This window comes from Dermacentor andersoni, chromosome 4 (genome assembly GCF_023375885.2).
Source record: "Dermacentor andersoni chromosome 4, qqDerAnde1_hic_scaffold, whole genome shotgun sequence".
In the NCBI taxonomy this organism is placed as follows: Eukaryota; Metazoa; Arthropoda; class Arachnida; order Ixodida; family Ixodidae; genus Dermacentor; species Dermacentor andersoni.
In genome coordinates, this window is record NC_092817.1 from 27,058,282 (window position 1) to 27,084,434 (window position 26,153).

The window sequence follows — 26,153 nt, forward strand, 5'->3', positions numbered from 1 at the left end:
TTTTTTCTCTTCACGCTTTCCTAGACATTTACTTTCTTTGCGACATACTGTAACAACTAGGCTTGCCGTAATACGTGGTTTGCATGAGCGCTGTCGTAAAGACATCATCCAGATACGCTCATGCATATAGTAATCGTCTAACCGAGCTATGGCATAAGAAGGGACCAAAGCAGCAAGCTGCAACCTGCAAGCGCTTCGAGTGGGTAAAAAGCTCCATTCCATATAGATGCAACGTGTGGGTCTGCATCATAGCACAAAGTGAAATGAATATCTGTTCACGTAACCATACGCTCCATATACTAAGTGGTAATCATCCTTGCAGTTGCACATTTTTACGGTAGCCTTCGATCCCCCTCCCCCCCCCCCCCCCTTATCTATATAGGTTTGCAGTTGAATGCGTGCTTGCCCGGTCACGGCCGCTTGCCATAGCATGCACTCGCTCGCTCCTTTTTACACGTGCGCACTACCGCTGCGGTGTAAGCCCTCGCAGAGCGAGGTCAAATGAGCACCGTGACAGGTTGATCGCCACCTTTCGACACATCTATTTACCTACACAGCTCATGCAATGTGCGTTTGTGCGCTGCGCGGTTGCCCCTATGCTGGCGCTCCTCACGCGCACGCAGCCGAAAACGTCAGCGTGTCGTGGAAGCGCGCATGATTTAATCGTACATGCGACCTTTAGCTGGATGTACGCGCTCGGTATAACTGGAGCTTGCGGAGCCGTCCTCGCGTTCAGCGGCGCCCTTCCCCCTCCTGCCGTCCTCATTGCCGCTTCCGTTTCTCTTGCGCGTCGGTGATTGCGTCACTTGTGTGCTCTGCCCTCTCCCGGACGTGGGTCCGAGCAGCGGAGGGAGTCAACCAACGGCGCAGCTCGGGGTTCTTGACGCTCTCGACTCGCACGCCGTCCGGACGCGTGACATGCGCGCCGAGCTCCGCAGTGCGGGTACAAGAACGGGCAGCACCGAGCGAGCTCCGGCAAAACTTTGCCGAAGACGCCCGCCGATACGGGACTACATTGGAGCATCGTTGGACGGCCATCACTGTCACGTCCGTCATGGCCAACTTCTCCGAGAAACCTTCATCGCACTGTGCTGCTCGCTTTCTACGAAAAGCATCGTTTTTGTCTTAAGGTGAGTCAACCCCTTTCTGTTCGCATGCAGGTATAAAATAATGAAAACGTACCGCTGATTAATAACGATGGGACTATTTAAGCCTTGCGTTATCTATTATTATTCGCTCATGACATGTTTTCATTTTATTGAGTATATTGTTTGCAAAAAAGAACACTGCTGCACACGATAGTGAAAGTGGCTTCCTGAACCCAGAAATATTTCCTAATTAAGGTCCCTGCACAACTTATAACACGCATAGGAATAGCACACAACGTCGCATGTTGCGTTATAGCACTTGTTGCTGCTGGCTGCAAAATGTGATTAAGTGTGGGTAGCGCGCAGGAAAATAAACACAATCGAAGAGGCACGGTCACATGTAGCATACAGCGCTGTTGGTGTCCGTGTATCTCCCTTTGTGCTGTGGTTTTCCGCCCTATACCTACGCCAAATCATTCGTTACCAGCCCACCCAAACCGCTATGCTTATCTTACGTGACTGGAAGACAGACGTCTAAAACACAAGCGTGTGTCCGTGCTGTCCGCCTTTTTGCACACATTTGACATTTGCATTGAGATTTCGCTGCATTGTCTTTCAGCGGCACCAAAAGTGGGGATAGTTTAGTTTGCATTGTACTTAAGCCCAATATGATATCGCAAATCACGCAGTACCGTCTGTATCACTTCTGTTTCTGAGTGGTATTGAAAGGCTCAGTGGCTATGGTGTTAGGCTGCTGATCACGAGGTCGCGGGATTGAATCCCGGCCACGGCGGCCGCATCTCGATGGGGGCGAAATGCGAAAAACACCCGTGTACTTAGATTGATACCTCGAATCGCACCACCGAGGTATCGCAGGCCTGAAGCCGATTAAAAATAAGATCTTGATGGGTCGGGTGACCCAAATGTATTTTTAAATGTAAAAGCTCACCATTAAAAAGAAAATTGTCAGGAATGTTTCGTGATAATGATCGAACACCGGCGTTAGGTAAATCTTGTTATAGCAGTGCAGTGTTAATGTTGTGGCGTGGTATAACTGATAATTGCGTCCGTTCCTGTGGTTTATTTACATCTGACATAATGCGAAAGGAACGATAATGTAATGGAAGAACGGTCTGTTCTAAGACCGCTCTTTCATTGACGCCACCAAGACGGTGTCGGATGAGCGATGGGACCGCACCTGTAAAAATAAAAGATAAGAGAGACACAACAGAAAGAAGGCGACGGGAACGAAAAGGGTGATTGAAAGAGAGCAATGTTGTGCGGACAGGCGTGATAGGTGAAAAAAAAAAGATAGTTGGAGGGCTCAGAAAAGATGTGTGGGCACGGGTAATTCCTTGATTCAAAAGACCGTATATGTGAACTCCGCCGTTGTACGCTTAATTAAGTCTTTTGAATACAAGAAGCGTGTATGAAAGAAAAGTGAAGTTTTACGAGGAAGTAAAGAATTAACGTGAAGGAAAGATTAAACTATCAAGTAAAATATTGGTACGTAACAGCAAGACTAAGAAATGTAAGAGGTATAGAAGGGATGATGAGCTATCATGAAGGCATTTATATGTTTAGAAAAGCTTTGAAACGCTAGGCTTGATTTAGAAGCCACCTGCAGCTTTCTACCCACCTAAAACGTTTACGCGACCTTGTCTTATAAACTTACCTGAGCATTCTAACTCTGAGTGCTTGAAATAGTCAGGGAACATGTGCGTAGGGCTTTCGACACTGTGCGACGAAGCAACAGCTGCGATTGTGTCGAGCTAAGAGCGCTTGGAAACGTAGTAAGAATGGCTATCGCATCACGCCTACACAGTTCTTGACAACGTCAACCATATACAGATTATCCCATCGCGCGTCGTGTGAATGGTTATTGCGCTGTAAAACGTGCTTCGCGTCTAAGATACGACTCGTTCAAGATACCTGTTCTGCAGAATGTTCGCACCAGTCCAGCAATTTCGAAAGGTTCATTTGTCCAAGAAATATTTCCATTCAAAAGTTCTGCACGCGAGCCGTGCTACATATAAGTATCGCGTGAAAGCATCAATTAAAACAAAAAAAGATTGGCGGGTGGGTATGAACGTCATGAAATTCAGAAAGTTGTCGGAATACCGAGTTATCATGTAAAAAAAAAATAAATTATGGGGTTTTACGTGCCAAAACCACTCTCTGATTATGAGGCACGCCGTAGTGGGGGACTCCGGAAATTTCGACCACCTGGGGTTCTTTAACGTGCACCTAAATCTAAGTACACGGGTGTTTTCGCATTTCGCCCCCATCGAAATGCGGCCGCCGTGGCCGGGATTCGATCCCGCGACCTCGTGCTCAGCAGCCCAACACCATAGCCACTGAGCAACCACGGCGGGTTTATCATGTAAGAGCCAGGCCTAATCGTCAAAAGCTGTTGTCCTTGCTTGCGTTCATGCGATGCGCGTGAACGCATAGGATGTATAGCCGTAGCAGGTGAGGAAAACACGTGATAGCGTGCCTCTTGTACTTCTTGCGGTTAAATAATTACATCAGTATATAGCCTAACGTATTTCGCTTACTGCGTGTTTATTTATTTTTTTAATTTATGGGGCAAGTTATTCTTTCGTCCCTCGGACGAAATTACGTTGTCGTTCTCTCTCTCCCCACATATTTCTTGCCCGTAGTATGCGCCATATAATCCAGCATTCGCTAGTCGGCAAGGCTTTTGTCGGCTTCTTTAACGCCCTCCCCTCGCGTGCTGTTTTCATCCAAACGTCACGGCCGGCATACGGCCGGGCGACATTCACAATAAGCCACCTGAATATTCTTCCGTATATACAGAAGTTATCACGGAGAAAGACCAGCGTCCGATCGTACATTGGTTTTCTGTATAAGTTGCATAAATCAGGCTTGTTAGCGCAGTTGTCGCTTCGAGTGTGTATTTATATTTTCCCTATCACAGTGGCAAGCGCCTTATTTCCATTTTTGATTCGCTGGACAGGTTGCATTCAGTCGAGAGGCGAGTGTGCGCTGTGAAGAAACGCAAGAGCTCGCCACAGTCCAATATAGGCAGTGCTCTTCTTTGCCCAGTGTTTTATTGGGCACAGGTGGGTGGCTCGAAAACGCTTGCCCTTGGCGAATGTTGACGCGTCAAAGACAAAGGTTTGCTTCAAGGCTTGAACAAAGGTCGCCATCGCAGCGAAGCAGCTGCGCCCTTGCACGCGTGATGCGACAGATGCCGTGTGAATGAACAGGGGCGATGTGGTGCCAACGATTATCTTGTTCCGTCGGGAGCGAATTGCTGCCAGTCGAAAACGATCCAACGGAACAAAGAAAGTCGTGCTGAGGACACTAGCGGGAATATAGCTCGTAAATTCTGCGGACAAAAGCGCCAGCGCGCGAGGGAGCCCTTCTTTTTCTCGGTGCGCAGTCACCAGGTGAGGTCGTCGGCATAAGAGCATTTACGAATACGTGTGCAGTTACGTCAGCTCAGCTGATCTATAAGGTCACGTCGAGCGCAATGCTACTAGGCGGTTGCCTCTTGTTTACAGCTGTGGCGCCTGCTACCCAACAACGTGAGGGCCAGCACAGCTGCGAACTAAGAGCTCGTTTTAGCGCACGCCACAGCACGCACGGTCATTACCAAGTCAAAATAGGAAATTTCGCGTTATCTCTCCACCCATTAAGTGGAAACGTTTCGAACATGGCCTGCCGGAAATGTACAACTGAGGTTTGCCCTTCTTACGGCCTACAGATACAAACGTATTCTAACGCTTACAAGTTTAGCAAGCATTTCGCAGTCGGTAAGATTAAGAAGTCCGTATCACCGACGATGGCTCAGCGGTAAAGCCGTCCTGCTCCTGATGTGCACGAGATGATCAGAAGAACGACTTCGAGATCGCGCACGAGCACAAGTTATGCGGTTCTGCTGGCCGTCGAGGCTGCAATTCAGCCGCGTGGCGAACGCTCCCGCCTTTCCGCAGCCCGGTATGCCGTATCCCTCCAACACGATGTTATTCGCATTTCTTGGCCGCGAACATTAATATCTGTCATTATCTAGAGCCTAAGAGCTAGCAACTGGTTAACAGCTACACGGTTTTAAAGCGAAACTTTCTTTGCCTTTCCCTTCGACTTTCCCAATGCTGCTGCTGTTATCTGGTACACCGCGTGGGAGGGGGGGGGGGGGGTAGAATGTGTACATACATTGAAGGAGCGTGGCAAAGAAAAGAGACGCGAGGAACTCTTTGAACCGCACCGCCTCGAATGTGCACAATGCCATCTGGAGCTCCTGGGTCGTCGCCACCTTAGCCTCTTGACAGCTGTAACCATCCGCGACCACCTGCAAGCGCTTACCTTCCTACAACGTGCAAGTCGAGAAGGGAGCTAGATAGAATGGACGAGAGGAGGGGGAGAGGAGGCATAGAATGAGTAGAACTCACGCAGTCGCGAAACGAGTGAATAACAGCCTTGCCACTCTTCGCTCGCAGTAGATAGGGAAATCTTGACGTGAGAAGGGAAGAAAACGCTGGATAAGCTTATAGGAGGCCCCTCGCCAGGCCCCATAGAAAATTTTAGTTATGCGCTAAATGTTGTTACGTGTGCTCTAGGGAGGGTTCTATCGCAAACATTTTTCAAATCGGCTAATTAATAATCGAGCTAGAAATATTCAGTGCCGCGAACCCATGATTTCAGGAGGCGAGCTCCACTGCCAGGCAAGACACTCTCCACTCGTCCCGTCTAGCCTCCTCAAGCGAAATTCCTTCCCTGCGTTCTCCCATACCGGACCTCGAGGATAGCGTGACGCATACGTCACGGGCACCGCCTTCAGTTTTTTTTTCTCCTCGCTTTTTTTTTCCTTTTTTGGTGCGGCGCACTTCCGCTGACGGCGTTGCGCGCTAGCTGTTCTGATTGTCTGGTTTCGCACAGTGCACAATTTGCGCGCTGTGCACAAGGACACATGACTAGCAGTATAATTCAGTGCTACACAAATACTCAGGCAGAAAACGCGGATCGCAGAGCATGATGACGCGCTGGAGCACGGTAGAAAATGGCTACCTGCGCACGTGACTGCACGACCGTGGGAACAAGCAGACGAAGAGGAAGTACATCACTATTACTTCGGTGCGAAGTAAAACAAAAAATGCACAGACATTCTGTTTGAGTTTTTATTTTTCTAAACTTCAATTCGTCAATTCAAGCTACAGGTCACACAAATAACGGACGTTGCCTTGAATAATTCTCGAAGACACGCTCCACCACGAGCAACGTCACACAGCGGACACGAGTACGTAGGCGCAGGGACACGCGTGCGTCACCGTCCGGCATGGAGCGCGGTCGCCGCGAGGGAAAGGGAAAACGGCGTTCGGATTGAAATTTCAGACTTTTCCGCGGCACGTAGCAATGTAATTCTTTGCAAACACGTTCATTAGCACGCATTGTAAGCTCTGCACTTGTCAGCTCAAAATGGCCAGACCTGGTAAGGGGCCCTTTAAGTTCAAGGTACGGTGCGGTGCGTTTCTGCAATTTCTGAAAAATAAAACCATGCATATATGTCTAGCGGACAACTTGCGCAGGGCGTGCAGAAGCAGAGCCGCATTAATTAAAGCGCACGGCAGGGTCTAGGCGACACAACGGAAGCAGCCGCACGTCAAACCAACACTTCCGTGCTCGCCGCGATAGCTTTCCTTCTTTGGTATTGCTCGAGGTCGCGGATTTTTCCGAGCCAGCCGCATTTCGACGGGGGCGAAATAAAAACAAACGCTCGCGCACTTTGATTTAGGGGCACATTAAAGAACACCGCGGTGCAAAAATTATTCCTGAGTGCGCCACTACGGCCTGCCTCATAATCCGATTGTGGTTTTGGCACGCACAGCCCCGTAATCGAATTCAGGTTTAATGCTTCTGCCACGATGCAATGTGCCATGCGAGGCAATGACAATGCTCAACCCTCTCGGAGGTTATGAAATATGGCGCACAACAACGCCGAAAGCAAACACCTCTCCGTTTGTGTTCTGTGTACTACGCAGGCAAACAGCAGTGGTGCACGCAAGATAGCGTTTAGCATCTACTCAGCACTCTCGTGTTAGACTAAACGCCGTTAATCATCACCGCTAATTAGCGCCAATAAAATCAACCACCTCACAAAGCTTCGCTTAGATCGATTGCCACAGTGCGTGGGATCTGCATATTCTTAACTCTGGACACTATCGGTGAAAAAAAAAAAAAAGAGACCGTAACAAAAACCGCGCCTTTTTAAGCTAACAGCTTTGTTGGTGTGCGCAGGTGATGTGATTCTGACCAGATCTGACATTCAATGTCAATGACATTCAAGGGTGAAATGCGTATCAGCAAGGGAATCCTTCAAATTATAATATAACGAAAAAGGAAAGAATGTGCAGCACATGCTCATTAAGAGATGCGGTGGCTTGGCCACGAATGAAGGCTCGAAAGAGCTATATCGTTAAAAAAGGCAGCGGTGATTGACTGTGATGCCAAGCAGAGTTTAGAACCGCAATTTTTTGTCGTTCCAGTTCAGCGAAAAGACTTCATCCCAGTTGAACTCCGGGACGAGAAAGTAACAGTTCAAACCGGCTTGAACCGTTTTATGCTCGTTTGTATGCAGAACCTAAGGGCAATTTCATAGCAACATTACAAATATATTGTACAAGACCTCAACTATGCTCCTGAGCTGCGCGGAAGATTGAAAAAAAAAAGAAGACAAATAAAAATGTATGCCGGCTATTCTTCATGCCGCAAAAAGAAACTACGACATTGCGGAAACAGTGCATCATTTCAACCGCCCCTACTTCAGTTGACATACCAGTGTGATCATAATCAACCGCCTAAGTATATAAGCGCTTCATTTCAGCCATTATATATATATATATATATATATATATATATATATATGAGAGAGAGAAGGGGAGAAGGAAAGGCAGGGAGGTTAACCAGACTGAGTCCAGTTTGCTATTCTACACGTGGGGAGGGGAATGGGGAGTGAAAGAGAGAAAACTTAGGTGTAGGATGTCTATAGTCGGGCACTCAAGTCTGTTTCCTTCAGGTAGTGAAAAAGCGCTCGAACTGCATTCTGGGCTAATGAACTGTGAGGCCAGGCTCCCAAGATCTTCGCTTCCGTAAATGGCCTGTCATCCAGTCTATTCAAGGCACGCTGGAGAGTCTGACGTTGATTATCGAAGCCAGAACTGTGGTACAGAAGATGACTGATGGTCTTTTCACACTTGCACTTAGGGCACATTGGTGAGTCCGCCATTGCAATACGGTAGCTGTAAGAGTTGGTGAATGCTACTCCTACCCACAGCCGACACAGCAGTGTTGCGTCACGTCGTGAAAAGTTCGCTGGTAATTTAAGTTTCAGTGATGGGTCGAGGCTGTATTACCATGAATTACTAACGCGCCTGCCTCCCGATGCGCCTTGATGAAAGCCGCAAAATATTCGGCCACATATAGCAAAGATCGTGTGCATTTTCACAAATAAGGCAGTGTTGGGCTGCTCAGCACGAGTTCGGGGGATCGAATACCTGTCATGGCGGCCGCGTTTCGATGGGAGCGCAATGCGAAAACACCGGCGTGCTTAGATTTAGGTGCACGTTAAAGAACCCCACGTGGTCCAGATTGTCCGAATTTGCGGAGTCCCCCACTACACGGCGTGCCTCATAATCAGATCCGGGTTCGGCACATAAAGCCCCATGGTTTAATTTTCCTTCCTTTTCGTTTTTTTGTTGTGTTTTTACAAGTCAGGCAGCATGGTTGAGCCACTAGCGCAGACAATGCATGGATGATGAACTCATGAGAAAGTATGCAAGCTAAACCGAAAACAGTTTTTCTGTTTTTGACTTCGTTCCAGAGTGAATTTTTTTTTTTTTTAATCTTGACGTTCCGGCTAACTTCCAGTACGCACACAGACAAAAAAAAAAAGACATTTCCTTTTTTTTATTTGCATCAGTTCCGCTTCGATAGTATGGTCACGGGAACACATCAAAGGTGGCATGAGTATATGAAGGGGTATCTGTAGAGAAATATCCGGGCTAGTGAAAGGACGGAATGAAAGTTTCATTAAAGGCAGCGGTAGTACACATAGCAGAAAGACAGAAAAGCTGGCTAGCAATTGTTTGCTGAGAGAGATACTATGCCCACATACTTTAAGAGGAGAAAGAAAAAAAAGGAAAGGGAAGAAAAGGCAACACATCACACGCGGAGTCCAGTTGTTGTGAACCTCGCATTGATTTGAAGCACAGCCTTTCGGATAAAAGAAATATTTGACAGCAGTTCTAGAAACGGCACACGGTAAACGCTGCATGGAGTTCTCGCATACCTTCCTCTTGCTGGTACAAATTCACAGTGAAATGACTGCACCGCCGGTAGTTACGCGTGATTTTATGGGAGTAAATGGCAGTTTTTATAGGGGAGAAAACAGCCTCTGTGTTATCTGGAAAGTGGGCGAAGAACCCGAGGAACGTTGGATATTTATGGACTGCATGCAATCTCACATTTTGCTTTTTGAGTTTCAATATACAAAAATCGAGGCTCTTGACGCAAGCCTACGACAGCGATAATTATATCCGGTCCTATACGAGCTCCGACCTCAACACCGTTGGCTACTTCCGGCAGTTGATCGAAGAACGCGTGCAAAGAAATTCCGGCTATATATGGGTTGCTCCCAGTAACGCGGAAGCATGCTTCCGGTGCCAAAATAGAGAGCGATATTCTACAGTCTGTGCGAGTCTCATGGTTGTAATGGTAGGCTCAAAGATGCGCGCCGAACGGCCTATGGATCCTTAGTTAGCTTATAAAGCAGTCGTGTAAGCAAGCCCTCCCAATATATACGCTCGTATAATTAAGAACATATTTCATCGCCTATACTGTTTTAGAAACTTAGTTCTTTTTTTTACATTGCTTTCTTGGGGTTTCTGACGGCTCCAGCAAATTCGGGTACTCTAAGCTTCAATCTTTGCTTACTTTTAATGACCTGGCGGTGTCAAGCTTGTCGTCGCAAGGCTCCTCGTCTGCGGCCGCCATTCCGTGGCTAATCGCAAACGATTCAAGGATCGTTGTTGTGTAATACAGTTCCGTTGAAAGAGAAATATAGAGAACATTAGAGATATATTTCTGTCGACGTTTGTGCCCGTCTTTATAGCCGAGGAAGTGATTTTCGTATAGTACATGAACTCTACGCGGTGCGAAAAGTCTCCCGTGTCATCTGTGCTCGCCCAGGAACGGTGCGGTGTCTGTACTTCCTTGTATAGTCAGATTTATTGGACCTGTAGTTACTTTTGCATTACGGGCAAATAGGTGTATTATAGGGAAATTCCTAGCAGTCACCTTGCAGAACGCATTAAACATTGTTCTGGTTTCAAAGTGGCGAATAATATGTTTGGTCATCGGCTGATTTTGCCGACGTGACAGCCATCTCGTTTTCTTTAATATTACGATATTACAAAGCACTGAGTAAATTACTAGCATCAACAGCTACCATGAAAATTGATGCACTGTTTTAAAGGCGATTTTAATCCAAGCAGCTGCAGACGAACAAGTATTAGTATTCACGACTGGCATGTAAGCAAGAAAGAAAACGAAAGGTAAGAAAAAAGATAGGAAGACTCTTCTTCACATGATGGGATCTTTATTGATCCTAACGACGGCTAGTTGACACTATCAACAGAGCAGGTGGAAACCTATCTGCTGTCTGTCCCCGCGTACTACGTCATATGTTGGCATAAAAAAAAAACGGCTCTTGCCTGGTTTCGTGTGACCAAGAAACCCGTACGGGTTCTACGTTAGTGGCTTTTCACTTTGGCTTGGACAGTGACCGCGACTTCTTAAAAACAAAAAGCAGAACGACGAAGTTTTTACGACCATTTGACGTTCGAATTGCCGCCGCAGCAAATATTACCTAGTTTGCCAAGTACGTTTACAAAGTTATAAAACTGTGAATTGCGAAAGTCTGTTCATTACGTATCAGCGCTTAAACTTTAATAATTAATGCACAATGTTGCAATCGTTCGTACTTATGCAATTATACAACAGGAGCATACTGTATAAATGGATTCCTTGACCATTTAAACGCTCCGCGAGCCACTCGCATTAACTCATTTAATCCAACCCATTTCACAGTACGACAGGGTGCAGTATTACTACAAGCGAATTTACATTTCTGGTTTCTAATTTATCTTCTTACTTTCGCTTCCCACATCCACCAGATGTGCCGTTCCGGCTTGTCTTCTCCCACTGATACCTCAAGCAGAATCCTCACATCGACGTAAGTATACCTCTTGAAAATTTCCGTCGCAGTTTTCTTACCTGCCTTAGTATGCTTGAAAAGCCTGCTCTTTCGCGTAAACAGGTCAATCAAGTTCGAACTAGAATACATGTAGTGTAACGTGCTTGCGCTAAAATCGTGAACGCTGGAGACTGCAAAATTTGTCGGGGTTACGCACTCTTAATTTGACGTAAATGTGTGGTCTGCACGCGTAGCATCTGTCGTAGATGTGGATAAATCCGCCAGCTGTTGGATCCGTCTGGTAAATTTTATGTTCCGATAACAACAAAAAAGAAGCAATAAAGCACTAGTTTTTTTTTTTTTTTTTTCGGAGGCATTGATTCGGGCTAGTTCCTCTGTCATACTGGGATTATCAATAGCGCTAAAAGGACAGGCACAGGCTTGGGAACAACAACACATGGGGCCGTGTGTTGTCATTTCTATGTCTATCCTCGTATATTTAGCGCTGTTGAGGTTCCCACTAGTATTTCCTTGTTGTTCCAGAGTATGTGTCTCTATAGCTTTCATGTGCGTCTTTTTCCTATTGCAGTGTGGCTTACTAATTTTCGTATTTCGTGCTTATGTTTTTACATACCTAATGTTCTCTTATCTTATGGCAGCTGATTTGCATCTGTAGCCTTAAATATGCTTAATATGAGAATAACCACATGTATACATATAGTGCTCTTGTGCGTCGAAGTTGTCTAGAATGTGAGCGTACCAGATGTGGCAACGATGTACAAACTTTTACCTACCGAACCATACACCACTGTAATTAGGTAGCTAAATGAGCTATGTTGCAATAGCTAGGCATGTGGACATGCTTGCGTGAAGATAAGAAAAACGGGAGCACCCTGTGAGATGCACGCTTACAACTTCAAAGATATCGAGAACGGCATATGTGTCACGATGCGTACCCCCGCACCTAGTCGTTTATAATTGGACGCGATGCCATCATCGTCTGTCACTGTTTCCCTTTTGTGAAAAGCGCGTATCCATTTCAACAAGAGTGTATGCAACAAAGTCTATTCTGCGAATGTTGTTATTCAGCCAAAGGGGCAAAAGCTTGAGGGTGCAAGTATCAGCACAGCTGTCAGTTGTAGGATGTCGGGAAGCAATGAGAAAGGCGCTTCCTGCATCTCAGCAGTTTGTCGGATAAGTAAAGCGATGCGTTGTGATTAAAAAAAAAAAATAGTGCACCTGAGAGAAGGCTGAAGTGGGCACGCCGCGAAGGGAACGTCAGTTATCTTGGCAAATTAAATTGTGCGAGTTGGTACATGCCCATGAATAATAATTAAATTTAAAAAATGAGCGCGAAAAAAAAAAGAAGTATGAGTACACGGACAAGTCGTCTTGCTGTCTTCCTCATCTCTGCATTGTGCTCATTTTGTTTCCTATTCATGTGATGTCATTTACGTTACAGTTGTAAAGATGTAGTTGCCACACGAATTTCATATATATTTAATTAAAGTATACGGTACTTTCACCAATGGCAATGCACCGCCGTTCGCGCAGCTAGAGCTTTTCTTCGGCGTAGGTCTGCAGCTGCCAGTGGATGAATGTGAGGTCGGTTGTCCTTACATCGCCCGTATACAACAGACATCCCACTAACGCGCGTATACAGGGTACTCGCTGAGTAAATCAAGTTCCGCAAACCATGCCCGTATGAGAAAAACAGTCGTTCAGCCGCGGATACCTGGTCTCATAATTCCGTACTCTTGCTGTTGTGCCCGTCGAGCTCTTCACGGTAGGCGGCCGGAGCATTTGTTCATTGCTCAGGCGCGCCCGCAACACCTGTTTCGGAAGAGTGAAATGTCCGGTCGGTGTTACTCTTTCTTTTTGCTCCATTTATGCATGCGATATCTAGCACTAGCCATTGTTTCCATTCCGCAACAGATCTTGCGACGAGAGTTTCCACGTCTGCTGCAATCATCGTTTCGCGGAAGCAGGCGGAGCCGCCGGCAGCGCACGTTGGTTCATTAGTGCGGTGTTGGTCGTCCCCACCTATCGGCGTCGACGTTCTTAATGTGTTGGGCACTGAGAAGGAAGCCCACTTTGAACGATAGTCATTAAGGATACCAGTCCAGATGCTTAACAGTTGTATGCGATAGTATCTTTTTATATGTAGGGAACGAAAACTGCCCGTCTCGAGTGATGGAGTCACGACCTGACGGTTGTAAGGCGATGCAGTTTCGACTTCAATGACTATTGTCTAGAGTAGGTTACTTTTCGCAGATTACAATTTATGTTCATGCGTTATGCCTCGCACCACATGATTCACACTGTGCACGGTCACTTCTGGCACACTACGTGCTACATTTGTTATTTTAGTGTCTTCTATTGTTTCTCTTAATTTCTCATCCTCTTTTATATCCTTTCCAATTTGGCGAGTCCGGTGTCCCTTTCAGGAGGCAATCGCTAGCGTGATTATTTCACAGTGTGTCTGTTTATGTGTTTATATGATTTATAATAATAATGATAACTGCTTAATATCCATGCCTTTCCTTCCCTCTCTCTTAAAGGGCCCCTGAAACGGTTCGGACAAATTTTGTAGACGCGTAGGGTACAGCTTAAGTAGAACATTCGCACCACAATTTAAGTGAAGCGTTACGTATTAATGGAGCTACAAGCGATTACAAGTTACCCTCCTCCCTAGCCATGCTTTTCCTCCTCAACTCGTTCGCCGTGCCTCCAGGGCTAAGCTCCGCCTTCACTGGTTTGCGTCACGATGCGACGTCACATCATCCACTTTCGGTTGTTTTGGAGCCCGCCCCCGCCCGCGCGAAACCTCTCCGCTAGCTGCTTTATACCGTCGACCGCAATCGAGAGCTATCGAAGCAGCGTGCGTTGCGAGCATTCTGTCGCAGCGCCGAACGTGTCTGGTATTCCGTTAACCACACACTAGCGGAACGTTTCAACTGAACGGTGGAAGCATAAACTCAAGCTGATGAAGGAACTTTAGTGTAGACGTACGTGAGCTGCCTGATCGGTCTCTACGGTCCAGCCACCCGTTGGCGCATAGCTTAACCAGTCAAAGAAAGAACTAATAACTAATAAGCAACCAAGTGTAAAAGATTTTAAACATTTACAAAAACAACGTGTTAACGATTACACTCCTGCGAAAAATTTACACCAGCAGCAAAGAATACATTTTGTTACTGCTACTGTGTCTGGTTGAGCGCTATGCCACCAGGTGGCTGCACCATGCAGTCCATTCACATTTGCGCTTCTGTTCATCCCATGAAACGACACGCAAGGGGACACGGCCACGCCTTGTCCCCTTTGCGCTTGCGTTTACCCGAATACCGGACTCGCGAAACGCTACTGCGTTAGCAATCTTCCGGTGTAAATTGACGGCCGCAATCGCGCAAATCCTGGCGCCGATCTGATAGCGGCAGTCCGATGCGCTGCAGCCAGTCCGCTCGTCTACTGGCTTGCAGAGGGACACGATGTCGCAGCTTGACATATTGCCAGTCGCTACGTTTGCAGTCCACAGCGCAACAAAGTCGAATCATAGCGCTCGGGAAAAGACAGACCGACACTAACGGCGGAGCTCTCGTCAAAGACGGAGCACGCTGTAACACAAGCAGACGACACTTGCTGTGTGCCGGAAGTGCTTAAGTGCACTGAAAGATTGTTCTTGTGCATTCCCTTAATGTTACTTTCTTCTTTATAAAAACAAATTAACTAACATTTCAACTATGACGAACATCATTTGTTCTCCATAAAGGTGGAAAAATTATCGACCAGGCGCCCTGGTCAGCCAATCGGATAGATCGCCCCACTGACGTCATATGGGTGATTTGCGTCATATGGGTAGGGGCGGCTTAAAATTCCGCGGCGCAGTGTGCTGCGATCGGCAGCGATGTGCATTTTTAAAACCTTATAATAAATTACACGCTTTACGCAGGTCACTTAGATGTGTCAATTAATGGTCAGAAGGACCTGCTCTAACGACTCCGTACGTTTGTAGAAAATCGTCAAAATCGTTTCAGGGTCCCTTTAAGATTGCGTGTTCAGAGCGACCCGTTCAGAATGTCATAATGCTATCTTTTGCTTTCGTGTGAATTGGTTAGTTACCATGGCAGTTACCGTGTATATTACTCTGTAAATTGAAGACTACTCTTAACCACGCATTCCTCCTCTTTGCCTTGTTCTGCTGTAACAAAATAGGGACACTGCATCACATGGCATCTTCGCGAGCTACGGCGAGCGACTTCGAGCGGCGTCTGCCCTGAGCCACGTACTCCTGACGGGATGCACCGGAAGCTGCGCAAGAGCCTCATCTGGACGGCTCTCGGCGCGAGCGCAGTAACGCTACTGTTCACCTGCACCACCTTCAAGACCTGCATCCGGCGCTATGGAGCACCTCAGAAGAGCCCTCTCGAGGTTCCCGACCTCCGGAGCATCCTGTCCACTTACACCGACGTCTTCACGCTGCCGCCGTTCAGGCTGGACTCGCAGTCTCTGTACCGAGTCCACGAGAAGGCTATCGAGGGCGACAAGCGAGCGTCCGACAGAGCGCTCGTGTGTTTGTCCACCATCGCTTCGCTGGACCATCTGCACTGGCTACGCGAGCTCTCTGAGCACTGGGCCGGCCCGGTGTCGGTGGCTGTGTTCTTCAGGGAGAACTTCGACCTGCAGCTCATCGTGACGTACCTGCACGTGCTTAGGGTGTGCTTCCCGGCAATCAGGGAGAACTTCAGTTTTCACTTTGTGTCGCCTGCAGAGAGGAACGACAGTGGTGCGAAAGACACGTACGCGTGGGAAGACGTAGACAAACCGCTGTTCTGTGACAATCACCGCGCTCTGTTGCGTGCCCTTCTGTCTATCCAGCGGACGCGAGGCTGGCCTCGCTTGCTCTTCCCGCAGAACCACCTAAGAAACGTTGCGCGTGATGGCTGCGTTTCCAGCCCGTATTTCTATGCGACGGACGTGGACGTGATGCCGCAGTACGGACTGTATGAGCGTCTCTCCGCGTTCCTGCTGCGGCAGCCGCCTTGTACGAAGTGCCTTTACGTCGTGCCTGCTTTCGAAGGCACCGAGTTTGTTCCCCATCCGAGGGCCAAGAACGATTTGCTCAGTAGGTAAGCGAAAGCAAGGCAGCAGTGAACGTTGACGGTAGGAGAAATGGAAAAGGTTTGTTGACTGTAAAAACGTGCTATATGCTTAAGCATGTTCATATGCGAAAGGAAATGCCTCATACAAGTTTACTGTTAGCGAATGAAAACTGGCCAAAAACGAGGAATCAATGGCGTTTAACTTCCCAAGCTCACCGCGTGTGTCCTGAGAAATTTCAGGTAGCTTGCGTGACCTTCAAAGCGGCTTTAATCGCTTCGACTTTTAAATATTTATCAAAACTTGTTTTAGAATATCGTTCATTCAGTGGTTAATTTATCATATATGCAGGTTATAAACTGAAGACATCTGCCTCGGTGCACCTAACTATGTACATCTCTGCGCACACAATGAAGAAACAGCCCCAACGAAGTGGATTTTTAGCTGAAAGCTTTTGAAGCATCCTAAAAACGAAGGTGCGATAGACATCGAGTTGGATACTGAGTGTTCGCGTTGTCTTGGGCGTTAGTTTTCTAGTCTCATCTTTGTCAGGACCATACTGACTTACGCAGCCGAGTGTTCCAAGAATGCTTTTGTTCTTGTTGTTCCTTAGGCGCTCCACACGCGACAATTATTGCTGCCTTTTCTTAATGTTTCTTTTTTTTTGCAACTCGACCACTCTTCTCTATTCTAAAACATTGCTTGATATTTTCATTGCTTACTTTTGTCGCATCTGGGGATACTTTGCATTTATGTTGATTTATCGATTGATTTTGTCTTTTTAACCTCCCATTCTCGCAACCAACACCTCCCTACCCTAGAACAGGAAACAGGAAGGACTTCCGAGTGTATCACGCGGTGGCGTTCAGCAAAAACCAGCGGGCCACGAATTTCAACAAGTGGAGGAAAATCCCGAGCAAGAGTGAGCTCTTCGTAGCTTACCAAGCAGTCTTCGAATTCGGTTACGAGTGCTTCTACGTCGGTCCTCACGACGTACCCAAGTTTCGCGAGATATTCATCGGTTATGGATTCACGAGAAACGTACAGGTACTTGTCAGTCGTTGTGAAGTGTTCGTACTTTGATAGTCGAGTATTTAGAAACCTTACTGTACTTACATATGCTGCATGTGCTGAACTGCTCCTAAAAAGGTTCATTTGCTTTCTATATAAGCAAAGTAATTGAAAGTCTGCATTATTTTATCTTTCCAGAAAGTAATCTCATAAAGTTAGTGCAGACAAGTACCGAAGTTGGACTGCTTAACGGTGACATTAGGACATTGCGCACGACCCTTACATATTAAATTGATCACTGTCCAACAACGGTGAAGCCTTGTTCACACTGAAATTATTCTTAAGAACGTGCCGCGTTGTTTACCTACAGCCAGTGCACAGTGACGTTGTTATCGTCAACTCGTGGTCATTTCTGAGGGCTCCTAAAATTATGGGGTTTTACGTGCCAAAACCACTTTCTGATTGAGGCACGCCATAGTGGAAGATACCGGAAATTTCGACCACCTAGGGTTCTTTAACGTGTACCTAAATCTAAGTGCACGGGTGTTTCCGCATTTCGCTTCTATCGAAATGCGGTCACCGTGGCCGGGATTCGATCCCGCAACCTCGTGTTCAGCAGCCCAACACCATAGCCATGCCGAGCGCTCCTGCGAAGTTTAAGGCGTTCAACCAAGTAAGTCATCTTTATCGTGGCAATAAGTACGCTGCTGTAGTGTTAACAAAGCCGGGATACGGCTACTGAATTCGTTTGTCTATATTTACATACAGCTTCATCGACGTTCGACAAGACCAGTGGAATGTGTCACTAGGCTTAATGTTTGTATTCTGGGCAATGTCATGTCATGGCTCCTTGAGGCGATAATGTGGCCATTATGAGAATTGCCAATTCAACTTCTGGCATCGTCTACAGATCCTGCGTCCAGTTCCTGTGTACATACGTCTACTCTCACTTGTTTACAGGTGCCTACAGGAAGTCTATATACTGCCATGCGTACTGCTGCGACGTATGCACAACGAACGTTAGAAAACAGGAAAATGGCTCGCTCTATTAAAAAGTGACGGCCATGAAATGTTGATCATTACTTTTTAGGGAGTCACTCTATTAAAGGGATATCATTTCGGTGGTCCGTATTTGCAATGAATTGCACGAATTTCGGTCAGTGCGTTTGTTTTAGTTAAACTAGTAATTTATTCATCCAGAACACTTTCCATGGCGATAATCCATACAACTATCATTGCAGGTAAAAAAAGAAAAAAGAAAAAATCGCGATCGAGTTCATGCCTTAAATATCCAAGAGGCAACCGGGGTATTCCATATGCGCAACTCGGGGAGGGAAAAAAAAATCGCGTAATTTTCTTGGTACTTCAGGCGTAGCATTCACTCAGCAGGTTTGCCCCACGCCTCTAATGCTCTAACGCATGTATGTTATATATATAACCTGGCTACCCGCCGTGGTAGCTAAGCGGCTATGGTGCTGCGCTGCTAAGCACGAGGTCGCGGGATCGAATACCAGCCGCGGCGGCGCGATGCAAAAACGCCCGTGTCTCGTGCATTGGGGGCCCGGTAAAGATCCCCAGGTGGTCGAAATTAATCCGGAGTCTCTTTCTCTCACTCCTCCCCCCCCCCCCCACCCCCCACCCCCCCCGGCGCGCGCGCTATGGCGTGCCTCATAATGAAATCGCGGTTTTGGCACGTGAAACACCTGAATGGAATTCAAATATAGCCTGACTTTCTTTTTTTTTTCTTTAACACGATGTGAAGGAAAGATTCTTGTCTAATCGACTACCCTCGATCCTGTAACTTTTTATCGGCAAAAGTGTAGTCTGAAGTTGTTCTGTGGTGGCCGAACTTACAAGCCCGCGTATTCGAGCGCACGTGTACGCACGTGAGCGAACGGATTGATCGATTGATACAAGTTTGCGAAGCAAGAAATTAGCAATTTATCGTTTTACTACATTCATTCAAACTCAACATGTTAGCCTTGTAGGGTTGTTCATCATTAACCTCTACTACCGGAAGGATCATCGTCACCACCACCTTCGTCGTTGTCATCCATTGTACTGCTAACCTCACCACCCACGCCAGATATAGCCCGGCGTATGAACCGAACAGACTGCATACTTCTGTATTTCGTAGTTTCTTCGCCCCATGCGTAAGCCTTTGCAGCTACGTTTCCCTTCCCGCGGTTCCAATGTTGTTACTCTGGGCTACCGGCTATTTGTTCTATACGCTTTACGTGACGTGCCCAGATCCGCTTCCTTATTTATGTTACTGATCCACATGGGCCCTGATCCTACATAGAAAGGCGGAGCTAGACGAACATTCCATATTCAGAACAAAGCTCCAACAGACAAAGGACCTAGAAAAGCAAGCACTGGCCTGCCCTACGCTGTTCTGAATATACGAATGTATACACCAACTGGCTCAGGTTTCGGTTCTCTCGCAGAACATTTCCTCGTCCCAGCCTTGCTTTCACCCCGTCATCGAGCTGGCCGCGCGCTGCCGCCTCTTACCTTTCTCTCTTTTTTCACCACTCCCTTCTCCCGACGCCGTGGTTGAGGTGACCACCATATAGAATTGCTGCGGTTTTCTCCTTCCGATAGCCATAACTGTGCAGGCGTCGCACCTGTGCGCCTGACTATGAGCAAAACGAGAACAAGGTAAAAGAGGGAGCCAACGTGTTTCGACAAGTGGGCTTATCTTTTTCGTGGCGACATATGCTTTCCTAGACACAGTATGAAGTTCGGTACAGTCTGAAGTGGGGGGGCGCCAAAGGGAGGGGGGGGAGGGGAGAAAAAAATACTAACCAACAGCTTTATCGTCAAGGCAAGGACTTATACTGAACGTCAAAAAGAACTAGGGCGACAGTTGTCCAATGCATCCTTTGCCGTCGCACGGTGCCCTTACGACTGTTGCAACTATAAAGAGGAATGCGAGGATCACTGAAGTTAGAGGCTCTTTAGTATTCTTTAAAGACCTATTTTATGATTGTACGACTGTGGTAAAGACCTGTCTTTATGCTCGAAGAAAATCTTTCTTGCTTTCTACAACACAAAAAAAAAAAATTAAGGAAAGAAAAATCCGCGCAAAGGCAGGAGCCACGACGTAACCAAGAGAAAGAGCACTGACGTAAAGGCTGGCTACTTTGACTATGCGGGAAATGCGGTTTCTTTATTTTGTTTAGCCTGCTGTGGTGCTCTTAGAGAGTCTAATTGACAGCTCCCCTCTCGCGTGAGTTCATGAGCAGACAGAAGGAGCGCGCAGTAATATTTATGACCACCATACGTTTCTGCGCTCCGCCTTGTCGAGAGCAGTCCGCCTCATTTTGTTTCTCTGCGGCCAACGGTTTTCGGGGATGTATATTTCATGCATGCATTCTTCGAGACATCTCGTTCACTCGTTTTCGCCCTCCCGACGTGTAGCCATTATTTCCGCGCGTCTTAGCTGGCGAGTGTAACTTTGGACAGGGCAGCTGCGCACGCCGCGTTCCGGACGAATTTTCTCGTGCAGGTGACGTGTCTCGCTGGAGACCATTATAAAGTATAATTTGGTCCGGGGGAACTTGAATATTTAGCTAGCGCTGAGCACAAGAGACCTCAATCTGTACCTGCTGAACTGAACCTGAGTTTCCTTTGAAATATTCACCGCTAATGTATACGCACACGACCACGCGCACAAACCAAATTTCACGGTTCTGTTGCGTAAATGACTGTCTGTCGTAACGCAAATACTTTTATGACAGCTTGTATAGGTATGCTTTCAATACTGGACCTAGCTTTTGGACATGCTTTTGGTTGGTGCATGGATTGATCACATTTCTTCAGTTCAGTTCCGGATAGATGCGTTCGTAAGCTCAAACTCGGCTCGGACGAAAGGACGCGGTGAATCCATTGAGTTTACGCATTCGTTGTGGTTTGGGGTGCATCTACTGATGTACTTCAAGATCTAGCCCTAAGGTTCTGTGGCAACTCTTTTTGATTATACTATAGTGAACGCAAGGTAGTTCCTATACCATAAAAACCAAAGGAAAAGCTATTTCTTAAGTTGGCATTTATTGCGCTGTGATCATGGGTGCCACAAGTGCCCCAAGTTTATTATACCATTTTGCAATTCTCAGTCGAAAGAGGCCACACAGGAGGTTCCAAAATATACCGAAATTTTGTCTTAAGTATGCACGCACGCACGTGTCTGTGCCTACATTGTGAACTTTCGTTCTCCACATCTCGTTCTTTAATTCTTTCCACAATGAAGAGCAGCCAGGTGGAGTCAGCCTAATTTTAAGCGCCTTGCTTTTCCCTTATTTCTTCTCTATTTCTGTAACAGCGACAAACGCTTGTGTCGGCACAACAAGTTTGGTTTTATATATATAACAAAAGGGATTACTACACAAGTTGCTGTCGTTGAGGCAGAACGGATTGTATCGCGTCTACAAGGCGAGAAATTTATCTGCAGGAATTTGTCGTAAGAACAGTTATTTTTTAGTTGTACCATTATCCCCCCTGCTTCTTGCACCATGCTTTCATATGACCTATGCATACCACTTCCCGAATCCTGCTGCCCAAGCCTAACATAAAACAGACGCTTGTACCCAAAACTTCGAAACGCCGTGCACGCACATCGACCGTGTCCAGGTAGGTGGGGGTATATCGTGTGGTACCATCTTGTATGCGAAACTGCCAGAAACCAGCCTAGAGTGAAAAAGGTCTTGTTGATCTTGCCGGAGCTGCAGTAGCTCACTGACGTTCGCTTTTTGTGCTCGACACTGACCATCGCAGACCCTGGAGGCACACCTGGCCGGCTTCCGGTTCCTGGTGCTGAGTGACGCGTTCGCCATCCACCGGGGCATGCGAAACACCACCACCAACGACAGCGCCCGCAACGCGGAAAAGATGCACAACTACCGCATCTTCCTCGGCTTCCGCAAGACGCTCCAGCAGCGCTACGGCAAAGGGCGAGAGTTCTCGTGACGGCCGCTGGTGCTCGCTGCCGCCCTCCCCACTATCGGATAAATAAACCTTAAAACCTTTATTTTGCCCTATCGCTATAAAATATTGCAAAGGGATGTGACTGAACTGCCAGAACACTCGTCACTCGCCTTTATACAGCTACAGTGAAACGTGGATTATGTCCCTAGGGTGTCCCTGCTGTAAAGAAGGTACTTCGAAAAGGGCACGTCGTGAAAGTTGCAACTTATTTGTGGAAGTGGATGTTTTGCCATCTCAGCATATGTCGTTTGTGCAGGAGTTATGCTTGTATTTCAGATTTCACCTGTATTTCATCATTTTCCAGCGGATGAGGGTTGCATGTAATTTGGAAGCAGAATTTGCCGGCGGGGGCTAAAAACTCCCAAATCTCCACCCGCACATATTGTTATACAAGTAGTACTTAATCTACAGTAGCTAGTTGGTATACTTGTCAAGCTACTGAGCACAAGAAACAACTTCCGCCTATAGCTCGAGCGTTCAGTCATGCCCACATTGTCTTCGTCGCTCAACCGTGACAATATAGTACTTATATATAGGTTTAGGCGAGGGACTTATCGAGGCCTTGTAATCCGGCTGAAACGTCCCACTTCTCTTCTAAGGTTTTACCCTGCACACAGAAACTCGATTGCATCTTTACCCCTTCCCCACGGGCAAGACAAATCATCCTGATAATGAACGAGTACTATTAGCCGTGGATAGGCTATTTACTGGAAATTTGCAACGCTTACGAGGACAAACCGCAGTAAACACTGTCACGAGCAAATGGTAAACGTCTTCCTTTGTCGGCTTCCATGCTTCACCTTGAGTGGTTGTCGATGATGTTTATCGTCTGCCGCCAAAACCTTGACATCACGCGTCATCTGTGCCATCGTGCAACAAAATGGGACAACCTATGCATAGAAATGAATGCATCCTCACATAGACACTGGGAGTGTGATGTCTGTGGAAAGCTACCGATATCTGTACAGAATGGGGTCGGCATACTGGTAGCAGCTTTTTGTATAGTTGCAGGGCACCATGAGCGGAAATATCCTTGGAGCGCGAGCTCATGCACTACTAACACAGCAGCAGCTTCCGTATGCCAGAAAAAACAGCGGAGAAGGCGATTTTCAGAAACCTAACCCGCCGTGGTGGCGTAGCGGCTTTGGCGCAGAGCGTGGCTGAGCACGAGGGCGCGGGTTCAAATCCCGCCTGCGGCGGCCCTATTTCGATGGAAGCCATATGCAAAAATGCCCTTGTATAGTGAAGTGGTGTACGTTGAAGAACTCCAGGTAGCCATAATTATTACGGAGTCTCTCACTACGGCGTTCGTCATAATGATGTCGCGGTTTTACAATGTGAGGCACCAGAATTCTGAGCAGTTTTCAGACCTGAAAGGATCCACCACACCGAAGTCGGCATCCTGCAGTGGTTGCAGGTCCTATATCGGACACTGAAGGTTTAGTGCAAGCTCCTCAGTCACTGTCGGCGTGCATCAGAAAACGAATGTTTACAATACCCAAGAAATTTCTGGAAAATAGATTCGGGACAAAAAGAATAAAATTACAGGAATTTAAGTCTGCTGTGATACTGTCAATATTAGTAAAGTACTCACTGAAGGCATCAGGTAAGGATTCGCCCCGGATTTCTTCGCTCTTTCATGATATGTTCAACCAAATGTGTGCTAGGTGTTTTATTCATGAATGTATTCCCTCTGCTCTACAATCTGTCTTGCCTCCTTTCCGCAAGTGAAAACGTATCACTCGTTGCAACTAGCTTTAGCTGGGCGCAATTCGTTAATTGATTTCGAAAACGCTTAATTGAGTCTAAATTACGTTTTCACGTGACCTAATAAACATATCGAACAGAACCTGTTTAACTTAATTTTTTTTTAAGTTAATGAGTAGCCTACGGCTTACGGAATTTGGCTGAACGCATAGGGCTAGCGTGCTCTGGGAAGCGTCTCTGATAAGAATGTCAGAATTTATCGAGGAAGACATAGGGTCAATTTGGCTCTTAAGCACTGTAAGCTGCACCACAGTTAGGGAGCCTTATTTCTTCCTGAAATCTCTGAAGCCCCGAAAGCGTAATTATATGAGCGGTAGCTTGACATGAAGAGCTTTGATGTAGCGGCAGACGCTTAAAAATATCGGCATATAATCACTTATGCTACAGGAGAGAACATCAGCCTTTTGCAATTGCTGTGTTTTGTGACCTCTTCAAAAACCTTATTGTACATGGCTGACCGAATTTCTGGTCGAATTATCCGAAATGCCCAATTAACAAATGGTGACAAAATGTATTGCAGGAGAGCAGCAAGTTGGGCTAGTTGGTGGAAGTTCATCTTGTAATAAGTAGGTTATACTGCGCTATAAACAAACGGACAACAGAAGTAGCAGTGGACAGGACTGCGCGCGTCCTGTTCACTTCTACTTCTGTTGTCCGTGTGTTTACAGCGCAGTAGACCCCTTATTACAAGGTGGCAAAATGAACGGATTCATTTTTTTTTTCTTATTGCTTCAAGTATACAGTCGTAGTCAACAGACTACTTCCATACAGTATTAAGATAACTATACATGTCGTCGGTCAGTCGGTAACAGACCTAAGCACTGTCGTCGGTGCGGATACGATCGCCAAAACAGACGTCAGCCCAGAGCACAGCGCAAGTCATCATCACTGCACTAAAGGTTGCAGCCGGCACTGCCGTCGCCTAGGGAAGCAATAGCGCTGTCTGCTGATTTTCTTCTGTTTTCAAGCCTTTAGTAACCGCTGCGCGCATGAAGGGGCCAACGCTAGTGGAGGTCGAATGAACAGAATCTGCAAGCGTTTGCATTCGAATTAACCGAAAAGTCGAATTAACGAAGGCTTAATTAGCTGGAGTCGAATGTAGCAGTATACTTAGCAATGACAGAGTGTAAACATACACATCCTAAGCCAAACTTACAGGAACTTAGAAAGAACGGAAGACCTTAAATTACTCCATCATATCTATCATCGCAAAGTCTGCATTCAAACAGCGAAGTGCCTTAATGGATCAACATATTGTTGTAATACAAAAGAGGGCGCGAGCTGGTTTCCAGCTTGGTCTCAGGCTGCACTGCTCTTGTAAACACATCGTAAACAGTATCTTTTGTCTGTTTCTCCGCAAGTATATGGTAACGTTCCACTTTAAAAGTGCCGTCAAACACGGTAGTGCCTTCATCAAAGTGGTTGTCTGATGCGATACATTTCACTCAGCAGTGAAATGGGTGTACTTAAGAAAACAGAACGTTCAATTTACTCAAAGCTTCATGCTAATTGTCTATTCTTTGAAACTACTGCACTGTAATGACAAAAAAAAAAAAAATATTTGGAGGACGCTTAAGCTTCGTCTTTAAGAGTGGAACGCGATAGATTTCAAAGACCCCTGACTGCTTGTCGCGCTTCCCGGCAACCATAGCTTGCTTGCGGTTGGGCGGAGGCGCGCGCAGTGGTGGTGTTGCAAGGAACCGAGCGGGCCGCGCCGCTCGGAAAATGGGTTTGTGTTTGAGTTTCTGTGTAACAGAATTATTTTTTCTGGTATATTCAAATGAAACTCCGACGCAATCATGTCTGTAGGTTCTGTTTAGGTCGTACTTTACGTTTTTTTCTGACGTATTTTACTTTGGGGAGTTCAATTAGTTCAGTAACAAATTTGCGCAAAGCGGAGGGCCTGCGTGGTTGGGGTTAGGTATGATTTTTCGCTTAACGTCGCCCGACGCCTACATCGGATGTTTCGCGACAAGGGGGCCTTAAGA

The 26,153-nt window shown here is 46.7% G+C and overlaps 1 protein-coding gene across 1 annotated transcript; it reads left to right on the top strand.

Annotated features, from left to right (window-relative positions):
• The first annotated feature begins 620 nt into the window (after positions 1–620).
• LOC126536601 (beta-1,4-glucuronyltransferase 1-like) lies at positions 621–22,441 on the top strand. The gene is made up of 5 exons (XM_050183634.3): positions 621–1,130; positions 11,285–11,343; positions 15,517–16,430; positions 17,223–17,448; positions 22,189–22,441. The coding sequence occupies exons 3-5, from the start codon at positions 15,601–15,603 to the stop codon at positions 22,378–22,380; spliced, it is 1,248 nt and encodes a 415-aa protein (XP_050039591.1). The 5' UTR covers positions 621–1,130; positions 11,285–11,343; positions 15,517–15,600; the 3' UTR covers positions 22,381–22,441.
• Positions 22,442–26,153: the final 3,712 nt, after the last annotated feature.

Bases quoted from the DNA above. Each gene is read 5' to 3' on its own strand.
- LOC126536601 (XM_050183634.3), top strand. From the start codon at position 15,601: ATGCACCGGAAGCTGCGCAAGAGCCTCATCTGGACGGCTCTCGGCGCG. The intron at 16,431-17,222 runs GTAAGCGAAAGC...TCCCTACCCTAG, and splicing joins AAGAACGATTTGCTCAGTAG to AACAGGAAACAGGAAGGACT. The intron at 17,449-22,188 runs GTACTTGTCAGT...TGACCATCGCAG, and splicing joins GATTCACGAGAAACGTACAG to ACCCTGGAGGCACACCTGGC.